Source organism: Biomphalaria glabrata, chromosome 8 (assembly GCF_947242115.1).
Source record: "Biomphalaria glabrata chromosome 8, xgBioGlab47.1, whole genome shotgun sequence".
NCBI classification, from domain to species: Eukaryota; Metazoa; Mollusca; class Gastropoda; family Planorbidae; genus Biomphalaria; species Biomphalaria glabrata.
In genome coordinates, this window is record NC_074718.1 from 42,147,192 (window position 1) to 42,165,248 (window position 18,057).

The following is an 18,057-nucleotide window of genomic DNA, read 5'->3' on the forward strand; positions in this document are numbered from 1 at the left end:
CCCCCCCCCCCTTTTCAAATGTTTTAGACGGGTTCAATGTTAGGACCAGGCCTACAAACAAACTGGTGTACAGTCAGTGTATCGGCACGCACTGACATAGAGAAAGTAACAAGTGACGTTTGTTAATTGACTCTCTCGTGTTTAAAAACGAGGTCATGTCGGTCTGTGTCACACCGCCCTTATAGACCGGTACCCGGTACAAGTTTCGTACAAGGGAATAACATACCAACCAACACAGGGAAATGTGTTTGTTTTATTTCTTCTTCATTAATACACAGTATAGTCAAAGTAAAGTTCCCCTTTCAGACCTGATGATCTAAAGGGCAGATGATAAAAAGAAAAGGTCATCTTTTTCTGTGGCCCACGGTTAAATAGGGTGTCATGTGGCCAGCACAACGACCAACCGTCTTTACCTTTCCCATCTAGCGTCAGATACCCATTAGAGCTGGGTGGACTCATAGACGTCCTAAAGATCCCAAAATAATTTTTTTTAAAATCCTAGGATTTGAACCCGAGATCACTGGTTTGGAAGCCAAGTGCTTTACCACTCAGCCACCGCGTCTCCATAGTATTATGTATACCAACTTTTTAATATTTCCTTTAAAATTAAAGCTATACATGCATTAAGTAACTTGATATTACAGACACGGCATGTTGATGTTAGTTTTTGGTCACTTACAAAAAGAAAGGGCTCCCCTTAATTTTCCCCATACTACGACAAGCAAGGCCTATGTCCAGCAAAAAGCACTTTATTGCCCATACTTTGTATTCTAAGTATGTTGAACTAGTACAACACAACCAAGTCAGGTAACAACCATTATTTATAGTATGTGAGAGCGGATATAATACAAGTAGCCGTTGTTTCACTAGATCGATATATCAGTTCGTTCGGGAACATCTTTCACACCAGACCGTTTCATCAAAACCAGCTGTGGGTTCGATTCAGAAAAGTGTGTTTATTTATGGCGGCGGGGGAGGGGGGGGGGCTGGACGTCACAGCTGCCCAACTAATTGACTCTGGACACACGCGCAACTTTTTATAATTTCATCAAATATTGATACAGTGCCACAATGATTCCTGAGTGGTTCTGATACTCCCCCCATCCCCCTTTATTTTTGAGTGTAATCATAAGATCTAGACTTCCAGAAAAAAAAATCTTTTTACCCAGCGCTCGGTATTTAGTGTTTTTAAATTGTATGTTGTTTTATGATACAAGAGTTTAAAAAAGTATAAAATGAATCTCTATGGAGTACATTGAATAGAACATTTATTGTGTGTTTGTTGTTAGCAGCAAGACATTTTGGTCACGGAGTGGCCTTCTGTTTACAATGGCACAAGGGAGGCCAGATCGCTATAGTGGCCCTCTCCTGAAGGGTACATTTGAAATCTGTGCCCCAGAAACCCACACCACTCTTAACATCTAACTACGCCACTGGAGACGTTGGCATTCACGTGAGGTCGGGAACAGAAGGGGTTGAGGAGGGGGGGGGGTCGTTCCCTTGGCGAAGACTTTTTGTCTAGAATACAGAACGGAAGCCCTAGACTCAGTTACGCCTTTCTCGTGGATCTTACTAACGTCAGTCGCTGTTCTCTCTCCCACCGGTCCTACGGTACACATGCTGCTTCCAGGCCACCCCCACATGAGGGCTGACATTCAGTGGTCGAGATTCCGGAGAGGATGGACTGGATAATCAGTCGAGTATTGAAGTAGGTCATTACATGACTGGTAAAAGGAGAGGGTGGGGGGTGCAGGACGGAGGCACGGGGAACATGAGTTGACCTTCTGTGTCATAATTCACTGAGGGTGCACCAAGAGGGGGGGAGGCGGCACGAGAAGGGGGCTACATGAAAACACGAGACAGGTCACCGGGTCGGGAATACTCTTTATTTGTTAATATATAATATGTATGAACAAAACGACACACAAAATAAAAAAAAAACTTTTGGGGAAATTGCATCGTCAAAGCTGGTCAAAGTTTTGAACACCATAAAAGGAACTGAATTCGGCTAACGAGTTAGTAAAATATAGAGGAGATAGCGTTTAGGTAATACTCAGGAGCCATTGTATCCTCTTTTACAGTCAAATGCACTGCAATAAGATGAACCGTAATTCTTATTATGACTTGTTTGAAGATTTAGATTCCTATTTCGTTACGACTTTTGTCTTATTGTAATAGCTGATTTCCTTCTTTTATCTTTCAACAGAGCAAGAGACAGCTTGGGGCCTAAAAGAAAGGGGAGCTCACCCAAATAGCTCCTAGAATCAGATTGCTCTAAAGTAATTCAGGCGGTTACTTCAAAAGTAATCACTTTTACTAAGAAATGCTACTGGATATCGCCAGGACTTGAAACCTGAATCGTTCGATGCTAACGTCGCTGATGCTGGTACCCTTGATTGTGATGAGGACAGAGATGGCCAGGCTGCCGGAGTGTGCGAGAGTTTGCAAGGGAGAGAACTGACAACAAAGGGGGAGAAAAAAAAAACGACTGGGAAGAGGCGGCTCGCGCAAGCTCTCCCGCCCTCCCTCCCTCCTCCATTGCTTTGAGCCTTTCTCACCCTCGTTTTTTTTTCATCCGTTTTCAAGCAGTAGCTCGCGCCCCCCTCCCCCCTCTTCCCACCACATCGACACGCGAAACTATTGTAGACTGTGGAGTCTAAAGGAACGCAGGGAGGCAGCTCAAGGCTCGCGTACACTTTTTGTGTGTGTGTGTGTTCTCTTCCCTTCATTCTTCACTCGGTAGCAATAGTTTACTTTCCATCTCGTACCGAGCCTTGGGTCGTGAGCTGTGCCCCCAAGGTGTGAGTGAGGAAGATAATGACCGAGCGTCCAGCGAGCCTAACGATTTTTTTGTCTCAGAAAAAAAAAAACACCGGTCGTCCAGGGGCTCTCCAGTTATTTCCAACGCCAAATCATTAGGCCGTCTGGCTAGTGAAAAGTGTTGTTTTCCTCACAGGAGCTTCACCTCAATTGATTTCAATTCTCAACGATAGTGTACCCTTGTCACATAAATTCAATGCTGGGTACTTTTTCGTGCGGAAGTTATAGCTGATTTGACTGCACATACACATCTTCAACGTTGATTCCAATAATTGGATACCGTATTATTTGTGTTCCCTTTCTGTTTGATTCAAATAACTCTTGGATTACCTGTTTTGTTGTGTTTTTTTTTTTCAAGCTATTGTGAATATTAATTGACAATAGATTAAATAGTGGATGTTTGTTAGTTGATTATTCTGTTCGGAGATTATAAAGAATCGGTATTTTGTTTGTGCATAAATTCACTACAGATTAAAAAAATCTAGATCTACCTGGCAATGAGGTTGGAAGGTAATATATCTAAATCTATGTCATGTGTAATGACTTAGCCGAACTTAGCTCAATTTTTCAACTTCGGAGTGTTATCGTTGATAACCATGATGCTCACTGACCTACTGGCTCTGGCCAGTCGGACTTTTGCCTGGTTGCTGATTGCTACACTCCTGCTTGTAGGAAGCTCCTCAGGCTCAGAGAAGTGCACCTACGATGATGCCCACACCATTGCCAACTGCAGCAACAGCAATTTAACGGACATTCCTTGGAGGCTCCACAAGAGAATCTTGACTTTAGATCTGAGTGGAAACTATTTCCCAGTGCTCAAGTCAAGAAGCTTCATTAGTTTTAACTACATAAGTCACCTGTACCTAAAGAACAACTCCATGCAATCTCTAGAAGATGAAGCACTCCAGGATATGACATACCTCAGCCTTCTTGACCTATCCAACAACCATCTCAGCCAGGTCCCAACATCTGCTCTGAAAAGTGTCTCCCTTTCCCTTACTCAGCTTTACTTATCTGGAAATAGAATCCAGGTCATCCACAAAGGAGCTTTTAAAGACCTCAGAAATCTAAAGATATTGGAACTTAATGGTAACAGTATTACTCGAATAGACATGGGAGGTCTGTCTGGACTATCATCTCTTAATGTACTGAAGTTGCGTCACAATGCCCTGTACACTTTGCCACCTGATGTTTTCAAAGAGTTTAGCTCAACGATTAAGATAATTCAGCTGTATGACAATCGTTGGATGTGCGATTGTAACATGCGATGGCTTAGGACATGGCTCGATAGCACCAACCAAGAGGTATGGAAGGCTGAGGGCTACTTCATCCGTTGTGATGGGCCATCCATAGTGAAAGACAAGCCCTTGGACTCTCTCCCAATGGACGAACTGGCCTGTGAGGTCAAAATGAAGTCCAGCAGCTCTACAGAAAACCTTAAACAGGGGGACAACTCCACATTGGTGTGCAAATACACATCAGTACCTGATGCTGACGCCAAGTGGTTGAAAAATTCAGAAGTCATTGAGCTATCAAAAGACCCCAATAAATACAACATCTCTACAAATATAACAGAAAGGAATCAAGAAATAATCCACACAAGCATGTTAACTATTTTTAACTTTCAATACAGCGACATTGCAAGGTATCAATGTTTTGTTCAAAACATACTTGGTGCCCACAGGACAGAGTATACTGTGACTTTAGAGGGGGTAAACATCAATAGCATCACTCCAGAGCCACCAGGGAGCTTCAAGTCCAGTCCTGGAGTGGACACAAAAAGTATCGTTATAGCTGTAGCAGTGGTGTGTGGGATCATCCTCTTTGTTGTCATTGGCATTCTCATCTTCTGCACGGTCAACCGAATACAGAGGAGGAAGATGGACAAGCAGAATCAAATAGCAGAGAACCTTAAACAACATTTCATGAACAACAGGTAAGATGATTAGCAAATATTTACCTATTTAGGGATTGATGGTAGTAATCTTTACATTCGATCATACCTTTAGGACTTGTCTATGGAGTCCCTAATGTGTCAAATATCTTTTTTTTTTTACTTAAAAAAAACCTGTATATATGCCCAAATCAAATATCATTAATGCAATAGAAACATTGCAAACATTTCTTAAACAATGTACATTCTGCCTTGACACTGACTGATTTTAATTTTCTTCCCCAGCGAGATAAGCAATGGGGACATTGCAGGTCAAAATGAAACAAAGCTGAGCAACAAACTAACTGAGGACAAGCTGGATGGAAACCAAGAGGATGACCGCTCAACCTCTAACAACACCAATGACTCAACCATGACCGCAGTCAAACGCCCGCTGGACCTGGATGACACAGAACCCCTGTACATCTTTCAACAGCCTGGCTCACCATTTAACAATGGAAACACATACGTTTCCTTCGGGAGTGAGCTGACTGACCCTGACATGATGCCAACTCAGCCACCACAATACTCCATTGCTTCGGCACCGAGGTATGAAAGCTCGCATGCTGGATCAGCAACTCCACTTTTAGACCGTTACACTCCCTCTGTTTATGACTCGAGTGAACCAGATTATGCTCAGTACCCTGTCTACGATTCAGTTACCAAATCCTTGCACCACCCAGTCAATGAGGGTATATATGGAGGCTCCTTAAGGATGGGAAGTACCAGTAGTTATGCCAGCACACCAATCCGAGACGGCAACAAGAGACTCAGCAGTTTCAACTATCCACCAAATATAAATGGCACTATGCCTATTGGCAGTACCAGGTCGATTGTGGCCCTAATGCCAAGATATGCTGACCAAAATGGGGATAGCAGCCCCAGGTCAGACTTCCACCGCTACACCCCACAGACTAATGACTATAGAGACTACAGGGACATGCGCTACCCTGCCACAACACCCCCTCCACACCGCATGACCTACGCAACCCCAAAAAGTATGTCAGTTGGGAACTTAGGCTTTGCTCCAATATCTACAGGGCCTAGGAAACCCCCTCGCATGTTTCAGTCCAGGGAGTACATGGAGTTGACCCCACAAGAGTCGCACCTGGATTATATCACCTCTCCTGAAGCTCAACAATACAGTCAGAACTATGGCATAACACCAGGCACTCCAGTGTGATCAGACACAGCCTCCATTCATAGTACTTATACTACTAGGTACAGTTGTGTGAGTTGACTTCAAAACCAATAACAATATATGTTGAATTCAATACAACAAAAAGTGATGTCGAAGTTCTGCACCACAACACCCATCAACATGGAAGTGTACTCTTCATCTTCCTCTATCCCAGAATCCTGATAGTTGGGGAAGTTGTGGTGCACCCCCAATGTTGAGACAAATTCACACCTCTGTCTCAGCCCTCCTGCTGTTTTCAAATGGCCACAAATTGTGACAGTTATATATTATGAAATATTTATAAGAACACTTGTTGATACATGATGTTATTTGTTACTAAAACAAATTATGAAGACTTGTAAATTTAGCTTTAATACAAGATTGTTTTTTTTTAATATGCTTTGTTTGATAACAAATGTTTATATATTAGTACTGCCATAGTTTTTATTTTTTTGTAACTGTACAACTTAATCTTGAAGCTTTCAAATATCAAGACTCTAAATTGAGATTATAAAAAGAATTTTATGTTAAAAAAAAAATACACAAGATTGAGCTCAGTCTACTTAAGGGGGTACATGGCAATTCTAAATTGATATGAACATGTTGTGATTGGGTTTTTTTTTCATGCTTTAACTGTGTACCAACACACCTTAAACAGTGTATTTACTCCAAGAGAAGAAATAACAACCTTATATATTGCCATTTGTTAATTACAGAGTTTGTATTTATAAGTGTGCTCTTCAGTTATAATTGATCAAGGTCAGCGGTTCTCAACCTTTTTAGCTCGGCAACCCCTAATATGATAATACTAGGCGGCAGCCACCAACTGTATTTATTTCGTTCATAGGCCTAGGCAGACCCTAAATGTGATTTTGCTAATGTTATAAAATAATATTTGATTTTGAATGTATATATCTGACATCCATGATGTATTTAAATATCAAAAGCTTTTGTAATTTTATTAAGTGCAAAATAAATTTGTACTTCAATTACATTTAAAAAAAAAAAAAAAAGTTTATCTTTAATGTATACCATCTATGGTGCAAATGTGCTTGTTACAACACTTAAGAAATTGTAGGACAAAAAAAACAACCTTCCAATGAAAAAATAGATGCTAAACCAATATTTTCAATGGTCTTAGGCAGGGGTCGCGACCCACAGGTTGAAAACCCCTGATCTGGATTCTCCTGAATGCACTATTTATAGACTGCGTTCTGAAAAGGTTTAGACTTAGTACTGTCCAGCATGCTTCAACCAGCTCCTTGATTTCATAAGAAACATATCAGTTACACAAATAGTATTTTCTTTGCCCTCTTGTTATTTCTTCTCTTTGGTTTGCAGAACAGGCTTTCACATCCAAGCTGGGTGAGAGGGAACCTGGCAATGTAATTGAAGCCATGAAACTAAAAAAAATAAAAAGTCTTGCATTTTGAAACCCCCACAGACAAAAAAACCTGGCCACATGCCAAAAAGGTTACCACTTCTGCTGTAAAGTTTTGTGTGCATTCCTTCCCTTTTGTTGCTAAAATATGTTTGATCAAGTCATCTTGTCACAAGGGTCCAACTAGACAGGCAACATTGTATAACATGTTTATATGATTAATGAGTCAAACATTTTTTTTTTGTCCATAGGCAGTATAATTCTACATTGTGTTGCAATAGTTATTTGACAATGGTATTTTCTAAACTAAAACCAACTGAAAATGTCTGGTCTTATTCTAATCAAGTAACCAACATCTAGTGAGTACATACATTGATTGTGTGTATGTGATAGCTTTTGTTTACATTTTTCTTGTTTAGTTATTGAATGACTCTGCTACTAGATAGTGTTATCCTGACATGTTTACAGAGATAAGAAAAACAAACTTAAGGTTTGAGTCCAGTAAATTACATTTATTATAAAGTATGGATGATTTGAGAAAGTAGAATAGCACTTGGTTCTATATTGTTTTAAAACAAAATTTTTTGCCTGTAATTTAGAGTACTTTATTGTAAACATGTTTTACCAAATGATAACTCTTGAGCTACAGAATCGCCAATTTTATGACAACATAGATGTAAGAAAGTTTAGGGGTACATGCTTGCTGATGCAGTTTGATATGCTGATCATTTGTTTTTACAATCATTTGTTTTTACATGAACTTTCCCCCCCTCACAGATGAAGGTAAATACTATTTATTCCAGATAAAATCGAAGAAAATATATTAGATCAATCTATTTTTTTTTTTTGCTTCTTCATGTTGATTTTTATAATTTAATTTAAAAATATCTATTATGACTTAAAAATGCAGAACACATTGTTTATGGTCTTGTGGCTATTGATTATGGTCATGTGACTATACTGTTGTATGAATGTGGGTCATTGATTTACATGGGACCAAGATAAGCCCTAGAACAACTTTATGGTAATGAGGAAAAAAATTATTTTTTTTCTCATTTTCTGTTGTTTTTATTTATTCATAAATTATTTTAAATTGTGGTTGTTATTTTCTTGCACTAATTAAATAATTTAATTTAAAAAAAAAAAATTGTTTCCTTAAATTGTCCCTGTACATTTATTGCGTGTAAGAAGTGAAATCTTCTAACAAAGTATGCTGTGCAAAGTGTGTGACTGGACAAGCCATGAATATTATGATTATCTATCTACCTTGGAGATTTGTTTAAAGAGAATTCTGTTCATAATACTATTTTGTTATGTTTATAATGATTACAATGTTTATAACATGAGATTTGTGACGTTTCTTACTTTGTTTCAATACAGTGTGTTGGTCAGTGTTTAGAATTGAACACGAGAGGTGACCTAGTTCGTTTTATAGCAAACATTCACATTAAGGCTTTCACTCAAAATTGTTTCTTCTTCAATTCTCTTGTGTTTTTGACATTGCCTCTTCACTATCAAGTATCATGCAAGATTCCAACCCAGATACAACTGCCAAAGAGCCCAGCCCTGCACACATCTTACTTACACCATATCCTGTGCATGTTTAAGACTTTTCTACTGGCTTAAAAAAGTTATAACGTTTGTGTGAAAATATAATTTGGGGCGGGGGTAAGTTGTGCTTATAACAAGGGAACTATAAAAATACATTGTTGGACAGGTACAAATGTTTGCACAGCCTGGAATGAGTCACACACAAAAACAATGACTTGGCACAGTTTAAACAGAGTCCCTTATAATCCTCTGTTCAAATCTCTACTTCATATGGGCGACAAAATGAACACTTTCGAGCGAGTAAGAACGTAATAATCTGTTTGAAGGGACGCCATCGAATGATAAGATAGGAAAGAAGCCAGTGAGATTTGCCGTTACAGTCTGCGTCTTGAAGATTAGCCACAAAATGAAGTCTTTTTTTATTTGTTGCCCTGGGCAGATACAGGGCCCTGCTTCTGGACGGACTGGACAAAGAATGGTTTCAATTAGGCGGCTACGACAAACAGTACCAACCCACCCCCCTCCGCTGTTCTGACATAGCCCTCTAATAAAAGACGAGGCCGAGATTGGAGGTTGGGGGGGGGGGCATATTATTATGTCCTGAATTGGAAGAAAACTTACTTTCTAAATTGTCTTACTTTTGTATAAAGTAACTTGTTTGTAGCCCTGAAAAAGATTGCTACCGGTACTTGTAACATAATATCTGGCTACTGGTATATAATTATATAATACACAGTAGACACAAAACACATTTTTTTAAACTAGATTTTTTAAAGTTTTTTTTAATGAGGCTTTGAATAGGAGATTGGGCCCTATACAAAAACAATTAAATCAATAAGATAATCATTATATGAAATCAGTTAAGCCAGGTTCACATCTAACTTCACTTTCACCTATCCCTTGGTCTGATGGACCGTCGGGGCATCACACAAGATCTGTCAACCTTCTTTCTCCATTCTTCTCTGTCATTTGCCTTTGAACGAATTTCATTCTGATATTCTTTCTGAAAATATTGAAACCTGCCTTTTTTACCTGCTTGTGTGGACCACTTCGGGGGTCCGATTTTGAGTTTGTGTTTTACACACAAACTGTCTTTGTAACCTTGTTTTATTTTAATCTATTTATTTTATATCTATTGTATTCTAGCACAAAATTTGCACAGCATGTTGCCAATTATCGCCCAGTATTTTTAAACGTCAAAATGAAGTGAGAGTTTACATGAGAGGTCAGAGGTTATTCGAGGACCCTTTTGGTTTTCACTGAGCGCCACTTGCTATGCTGACCTCACAGCCCTTGCCAAAACTTTCTTGTTTGCCTGGTAATATTTGCTGGACTCGGTTGAATGGGCGGGGTGGGGATGGAGACTAAGACTTAAGTCCGAGGGTCACCTGAATTATTTTTTTTTGAAGTTGTATATAGAGCAAAGCGAAATATCGAAAAAAAAATCGCTTCAAGTACTAATTTATCCGTTTAAAGGTTACTTGGTTAAAAACAACATGGTATACTTTTTGGCTCGAGTACGCGTCCATTTTATAAGTTCCATTACGTCCAAGGCACTAGAAAAGTTCTAGGGAGACAACGAGACACTAAGGATGAGAAATACCCAGAAAAACACAAAGATAAAGGCACATTCCTGGTTCCATATGCTAGGACATATTTGTACAAATACTCCTTCTTCCCTAGTGATATTAAAGCATGGAATGGGTTGCCTGAGCTGCCAGGAAAGCCAGTGACTCGGTAGAATTTAGGTCATTGCATGACGCGTAGGACGTAATCATCTTCTTTTTTAAAGTAACGTCTGTATTAAATAAGATAAGAGAATGTATTCACTGCACCATTTGTGTCCGTCTCAATGACGAGACAGTGACTTGGACAACGTAATCAATTATTCTAAAAATGTCTTTTTTAAAAAAATGATTTCTGTCAAGCGTTGTCCAAAGCTAGTATTAGCTAGAAGCGATTCCATTAGCTACCTTGAGTTGTGTAGGTGATCGCAAACAACACAGAAAATGAACAAACTAAGTTTATTGCAGTCACGTGACAGCACAGACCAATGAAATATTTTGCAGAATGTAGTGGGAGGAAAAAAAAAACACTTAAGAAACCAAATCGTTCATAACTGGTGTTAAGATATACACTTAATGATTCGGATCTTGCACTTCTGTAAAGGACATCCCGCTTCCTGAATTTTCTAGATCTATAGTTATTTCAGCAATGAGCGTAATCTATCGTTGGTCGATAGACTGAGAAAATAGATTGAATAAGTAAAGTCAAAAAGAGGAAGGGGAGACCAATGCCATCAAGCTAGCAGGGGGGGGGGGGGTTCCTTCTTTTGTGTTTGTTCTAGTCCTTTCTTTCCTTTTCTATTTTCTTATTGAGTCTAAAGTTGTAAGATTGTATTTCTGTGGACACGCAATTGTGCAAGCCATGTGGTACACAGCGAGTGTCGACCTAGATGAGAAGTACAAGTTGATTCATCAACTCAATGTGGATACATGTGATCAACTAACTAACCAACTAGTGTTGTACTTCGAGACACTGTCTAGTCAAGCCAGTGGCCATTGAGAAAGACTGTCTTCTAGCGCCACTTACAAACGTAACTATAATTTTATTTGAACTATGAAATAAAAAAATAAAAAACAAGAATATTTACAATGGGAATGTTTGAAACAGTCCCACAGTCGAGACGAAGTTTATAAAAACAACACGAGCCTGTATAATGCAACAACATATCTCGTCGATAGTCAAAACAGTTTTGTCACAATAAAACGTCAGCTTCTGCTCAAAATGCCGCAGTTAATTCAGTAATCTAAACACAATTCAAATGCCTACAACGTACAACCTGTTATTTTCAACTCTCCCCCCTGATTGTTCCAACAGTGGATTCTAGCGATAGCTTGTTACCAGAACTATACTATTTAGCTCTAATCCATGTCGAGAGATGTTATCGCTTAATGAGTTGGGAATCGTGTTACACATATGAAGCTAAAACCTGATTGGTATCAGGTGGTTGTGTGATGTGCACTTGGCCTGTAACTAGAACAGATCAAACTGATAAGGTCACACCCACAGTGCTGTGAAAGTGATTAAGGTCTCGGGAGTTTGGCGGCTGAAGATAGGCCGCTCGTCTTAGATGAGACGAACACGTTTCACACCGAGGTTGCGCACTTTTGTAGATTGCGTGCGTTTAAACGGTGCGCGAACGGCTTGATGGTGGCGACGGAAAGAAATGACGTCATAGAAACAGGGGATAATCACGTGATGCGCACATTCGCGCATTGTTGATAAGGATTGCCGCACACAAGATTGCGGACTTAAAATTTTCAAGATCTAGAAACAATATTAAAAAAAAAAACTAGTCATTTATCGACATTGGTTAAATTTCACTAAGCTATTGAACCTCGACATTAAAATCGTAGATAGTAGTCAAGCAGGGGCATGTATTCGGAGAATATTGCGACTTTCTCGGCCAGACTAGAAGGTGTAGTCTCTAGCTATTGAAATGACTTGTCCAGGGAATTTTTACTCGATCAAAAAACCTGTAAAGTGTGTGTGATTCCTTTACTCTAGTGCAGGGGTTCTTAACCTGTGGGTCGCGACCCCTTTGGGGGTCGATTGACGATTTGCCAGCGGTCGCATAAGACCATCGAAAAAAAATGGATTGTTATTGTCTACTCTTCTATTGCTGTGTGTTTGTGCGGGGGGGGGGGGTCGAGGCAGAGAGGGGGATGGTAAAAAGGGGTCGCCGAGCCTAAAAGGTTGAGAACCGCTACCTAGTGACTAGTCAGTAGCTGGACAGACCAGAAACATTCCATTGTGATTCCCACGAGTCAATTTTGAATTGCCAAGGGCCATGGGACGGAACCAGTCTAAAAATAGTCGCTTCATTTAAGGAGATGGGGGGAGAGTCGGAGATGGAGTGAGCATGGGCTATAGAAGTTTTGGGTGACTTAAAACTGTTGTTTTTATGTAAAATAGAATACTAATGAGTATAATGGAGAATACGTTACATCCCGATAGAAAGGATACGGTAGCTCAAGATGTGCCACATTTCAAACACCAAATGTATAACTTCATAATAGGAGTTATAAGAGATCATACAACTACACAGGAGGAGGATGGACAGCATAGTGACACACTACTGCAGGGGGCACCCCAGACTTTTCAGGCACAGACATTACGCCGGGGCATAACATACTTACAGACACAGTAGGCAGGGGAAGACCAAAAATGTAGTTAATAATAAACAAATCATTGACAATATATATATATATATATTATATATGTCTATATATATATATATATATATATACGTGTATTTACATACGTATATTACAGAACTCATATGACTACTTTCTATTGGCTTTGAAATTCTGTATTACCTTAAGCCACGGAGAGCATCATTATCTTTGATGTCATTCCATTACACCTAACGACCTCGAAGGTAACATTAAACCTCGCGTGAAAAGGTCAATACACCCAATTCTCTCATTTGTTGGGGGGGGGGGGGGTTTCCTTCATCATTCTAATTCCTCCAAATGATCATGACATCTTGTCAAGGCTCACACAAAAACTCTGCACCTCTGAGCTAGTGCGAGAGATCGATTGATTTCTACAGTGTTAGGGAATGTCGTCTGCTTGTAGGGCAGCTGTCCATCTACAGGTGCAGACTCCAGTTGTGACGAACGACATGCTGCACTTACTAGTTCTCAAGTCGCCACAGGACTATTTCAGCACTGACTTCTCACATAGTGGACATAGACAGTGGAAATGTTCCCACCAAAAATCTCATCACAACCTCTTTGTTTTCCATTTTGATTTGTAAGATCAAGTTGTCGTTCTTTAACCAATCAAATTCAGGAAGATAAAGGAGGGGGGGGGGAGGAGGAGCACAGAAAGCGATGTAACGAAATGTGGTGGCAATATAATGGAACCAAATGAAAAACTTACGAAAATGACACAAGAAGATGAAAGGAATAGATTGCACGCTATAATGAAAGACAGCTGTTGGAAATTAAATAATTAAAAAAAATACTTTAAAAAAAAAAGCTTATACTAAGTGTAATTGTATCAATTAGTTTGGATCAGTCATGTAATTAAATTTGTAATAGATCTGGACCTATAGCAATAAATCTGTGCAATTAATAATATTTTTTACCGATTGTTTTTTATTAGCGCTATTTCATGCATTTAGCTTTTCTCAATACGCTATGATTCTATCACTTATCTGGACCAGTTGGGAAAAGCCAACTTGCTAACCACTCTGCTAGTGAAGTACTAGAAACTAGAAAAGATTGTATAGCTATATATTTTTTGTTTCAACTTAGAGCGGCTACCCATGAAGGGTCTAAATTGTCTAATTTAGCTTATAGCTACATTTCCGTCAATTACAATTTATTTTCCTTGTTCGAGATACCAAATATAATAATTTATTTCCAAAAGTTAATTAACTAATTGTTTAATTTTTTTTTTATTGATTCTTGCGTTGTCATGTAAAAGAAATAACCGTACCAAATTTCAGCTTGGTCCGAGATTGGGTGTGGGAGAAATAAGGTGTACACATTTTTACCAGACAGACAGAGTAAGTTGATATAAAAAAAAAGTAAAAATTACATTGCGCTACAAGCAAAAGAGCTTAGAACTTCGATTCTATATTGCTAAAAAAAAAAGTGCAAAAAAAAAATGCATTCTGTTATGTCCGAATTCTATAGACCGGATACACCCAAAAAACTTGCTATTTTCGGATTTGGAGTGGAATTCTTCAATGTAAAATAAAATATTGAAAAGAAGTAAAAAAGCTAATTATTTCGTAAATTATTCACTCAATGTTTTTAAATCGCAACGTAGGCACGAGCTTTATACACACCAGAAATGAACGAGTTCACCCCCCCCGCCTCTCTTATCGCCTTTGCCTTCCCTCTCTTCTGTTTTCACATTACCATTCCTTCTCCCCCCCCCCCCCCCCCCGTTCTCACGACCCATTCGTATGTGAATACTAAAAGTAAACATCCACGACAGGTGATTACAGAGAGTTTTGTCTCCCGCACTGACTGAAACTAGAGAGGGAGAGAGAAAAGGGGGGACAATAACAGATTTGGAAGACACAAATAATGACTATCATTATCTGCGAAACAATCCAGAGATAACCTTCAAACGGAATAGAACTGCTGAGTGTGGTACTTCTCCAGATTGACATCAACGGAAGCTCCTACTGGAAAATGAAAATCATTAAAGAAAATATTTTTAAAAAATGGGGTGGGGGGGGAAAGGGAACAAGACACATTTTGTAACAACATTTTCTCGCCTGGTTCAATCAATTTGGATGGCAGTAAAGAGTTCCACGGCACACAAGCAAAGCTTATGGTAAGTTATGTCCCTTGATCGCGCGACCGTAATGACTAAGCTTAAAGTTTTATTGTTAAAACTATTTAGATTAAACCTATTAAAATTTACTTCGTGGAAAATTAGTAAACTTCCCTCGCCCTCTTCTGACACCAAATATCCATTTTAAAAAAGTCGGCAGAATTGTTGCCAGGAACAAGTCATAAAAAAAATGAAACATAAAAGAAGAGCATTTAAATGTAAAACAAACAAATATGTCTTCCCAAGTGCATTCCAACATCATCAAGCGTGAGAACTACTAAGTTTAATGTTCACTATGACTGCTCGATTTGGCAACTATCAATAAACCTAAGAGTAATGACATTTAATTTGACACACCTGACACTGCCATTACTGAGCCAGTGCTAGCAGTAACAGGTTCTGTTCTCTTCTCTCTCTAATGACATCTATCTAGTAGTAGGCCTGATGACATATTTAGCGGTGGGCCTGATGTCAGCTGTCTGGTTATAAGCTTGGTGATATTTTTAGTTTTAGGCCTATAGACATCTCTACAGTAATAGCCCTATTGACATCTGACATTGTAAGCTTAATGTCATCTACACTGTCGGTTCTCATCGTCTGAAAACGATTGCAAGCTTCGTAAAGGTCAAACTCAGGTCCCTTCAGAGCAACGTAAACTCTGGGATGGGTTATATACGCTCTGAGATTAGCTAATTAAACTCTAAGATGAGCTAAGCAAGCTCTGAAATAAGCTAAGTACCCTCTAGGATGATCTAGGTCAGCGGTTCTCAACCTTTTAGGCTCGGCGACCCCTTTTTACGATCCCCCACTCTGCCGCGACCCCCCCCCCACACGCACACACACATCCAGCGGTAGAAGGATAGACAAAAACAATTCATTATTTCGATGGTCTTAGGCGACCCCTGGCAAATCGTCAATCGACCCCCAAAAGGGTCGCGACCCACAGGTTGAGAACCCCTGATCTAGGTTAACTCTGAGATGAACTAAGTAAGCTCTGAAATAAGCTAAGTACCCTCTAGGATGAGCTAGATAAATTCTGGGATGAGGTAGGTTAACTCTTAGATGAACTAAGTAAGCTCTGAAATAAGCTAAGTACCCTCTAGGATGAGCTAGATCAGTGGTTCACAAACTTTTTTGTCTCGTAGACCCCCTGCCATGTTTTCTGGTTTTCGGTAGACCCCCTACTCAACTTGCAAATTTTTGCAAATTCATCAACCTTATTTTTAAACAAATTTCTAACTGTAGTGCGTTGAAGAGTGAAATAGTAATTTAAAACTACACAACTACGGATATAATGTTTTATAGACAAATCTGTTTTTCTATTAATTAATCTTTCTAACATTAAATATTAATTAATTAATTAATGAATATGCTTTAAGTATCATTGTAAAAGGTTTCGCAAAGAGCAGTTTCTCGTGTATTTCTTGATCTTTCACGTGTGGCTCAAATATTAAATCTGCAAAACTGTTTTTATTAACAGGAGAGGGGCAAAGGCGAGTAACTGGAGCCTAAACCAGGTCTCGTCGGTCAACCTTAAGGAAATATAAGGAGACGGTGACCATTACCGCCATGTATCCCTGGGCCGTCCCCTCTTCTTCTTTCATTGTGGGTTCCTGGCTAGGGCTTGCCATGTTATGCTGGATGCAGGCTTGCGAAGGGTGTGACCTATCCATCTCCAGCGTCTCTGAAGGATATGTACTTCAATGGGCTGCTGCTTTGTTCTTTGCCACTGTTCCTCATTCGAGATCTTGTCTGGCCAGCGGATTATAAGAATCTTCCTCAGGCAGCTATTGATGAATACCTGGATTTTTTCATGGTGGTGATGGTGGTTCTCCAGGTCTCTGCTCCATAAAGTAGTATTGGCTTAACAATGGTGTTAATGAGCCTAATATTTGTGGTGGAGCTTTTTTTCCCTAGATCCCCAGGTGTTCTTCAGCTGATGGAAGGCTGCTTGAGCTTTACCATGGCACCGCGATTTGGAAGCAGATGCCAAGCAGATGGTCAAGACGTGCAGACAGTTGGAGAGTCTCGCCCAGAACCGAGATGTCTGGAAAAAGCTGGTTGGTGGCCTATGCCCAGAAAGGACCACAGGCATAGATGAGATGAGATGAGATGGTGACCATTAGACAGTTTGTAGCACACAGCACTACACCTTGTCTGACCAAACTGTATTTATATCTTTTACAAAGATTTACATAAGAAGGTTTTAATTGTATAACTCATGCCACCGAAGCGACCTTAAACTGTATTGTCGCTTAAAGAAATTCTTTTAATAGTAACAGATGTAGGTTTTTGTAAAAAGGTAATAACAATTATTGACCTTTGCTTTTTTCCGTATTTTGCTATAAGTAAAGAAATCTTGTAAGACGCTCACAAACCAAAACCTTCTCTATATGATGTCGAACAGAGATTTTGTGGGTCTATTTTGAACTTTGAGTGTTCGAAAGTTGTTCAAATCTTAATTTTTGTCAAGGTGGCATTGTCTCAGATGATCCTCCATCATAACTGGTTTCATATCGTCATAAAAGTCACTTAGGCAACTGTTGTTTGACAAGGAAGGAATGAATCCCAATTTTAAATAATTAACGCTGTACAGTCTACATTTCTTTTTTTTTTTAAATATTAGTTATATGTAGACAAAATTAAGCAATTTAAATAAGTATTGAAATTGAATACAAAAATGTTTCGTTTCAATAGCAGGGTAAATATTGAAAGGATTAACTCGGGTACAAATCATACATTAGTGTATGAAATAATTACATTAATGGAATGTGAAAATTAAGTTACGACCTGCTTAAATGAAATCTATTACCGTAGACCCCCGTGGAC

General features: G+C 39.2%; 2 protein-coding genes across 6 annotated transcripts in view; one reads left to right on the forward strand and one right to left on the reverse strand.

Moving 5' to 3' along the window:
• Positions 1-8,660, forward strand: part of LOC106061464 (leucine-rich repeat-containing protein 24-like) — a 30,881-nt gene extending 22,221 nt beyond the window's left edge. For all 5 annotated transcript variants that reach the window (XM_056038316.1, XM_013219618.2, XM_056038317.1 and 2 more), the window contains exons 2-3: positions 2,207-4,756; positions 5,000-8,660. In XM_056038316.1, coding sequence (XP_055894291.1) covers positions 3,417-4,756; positions 5,000-5,936 — 2,277 coding nt within the window. In that variant the 5' untranslated portion in view covers positions 2,207-3,416 and the 3' untranslated portion in view covers positions 5,937-8,660. The remainder of the gene's footprint in view (positions 1-2,206; positions 4,757-4,999) is intronic.
• LOC106061465 (protein YIPF5-like) overlaps positions 1-18,057 on the reverse strand; it is a 112,832-nt gene that overhangs the window by 85,092 nt on the left and 9,683 nt on the right. The gene's annotated exons all lie outside the window — the stretch shown is intronic.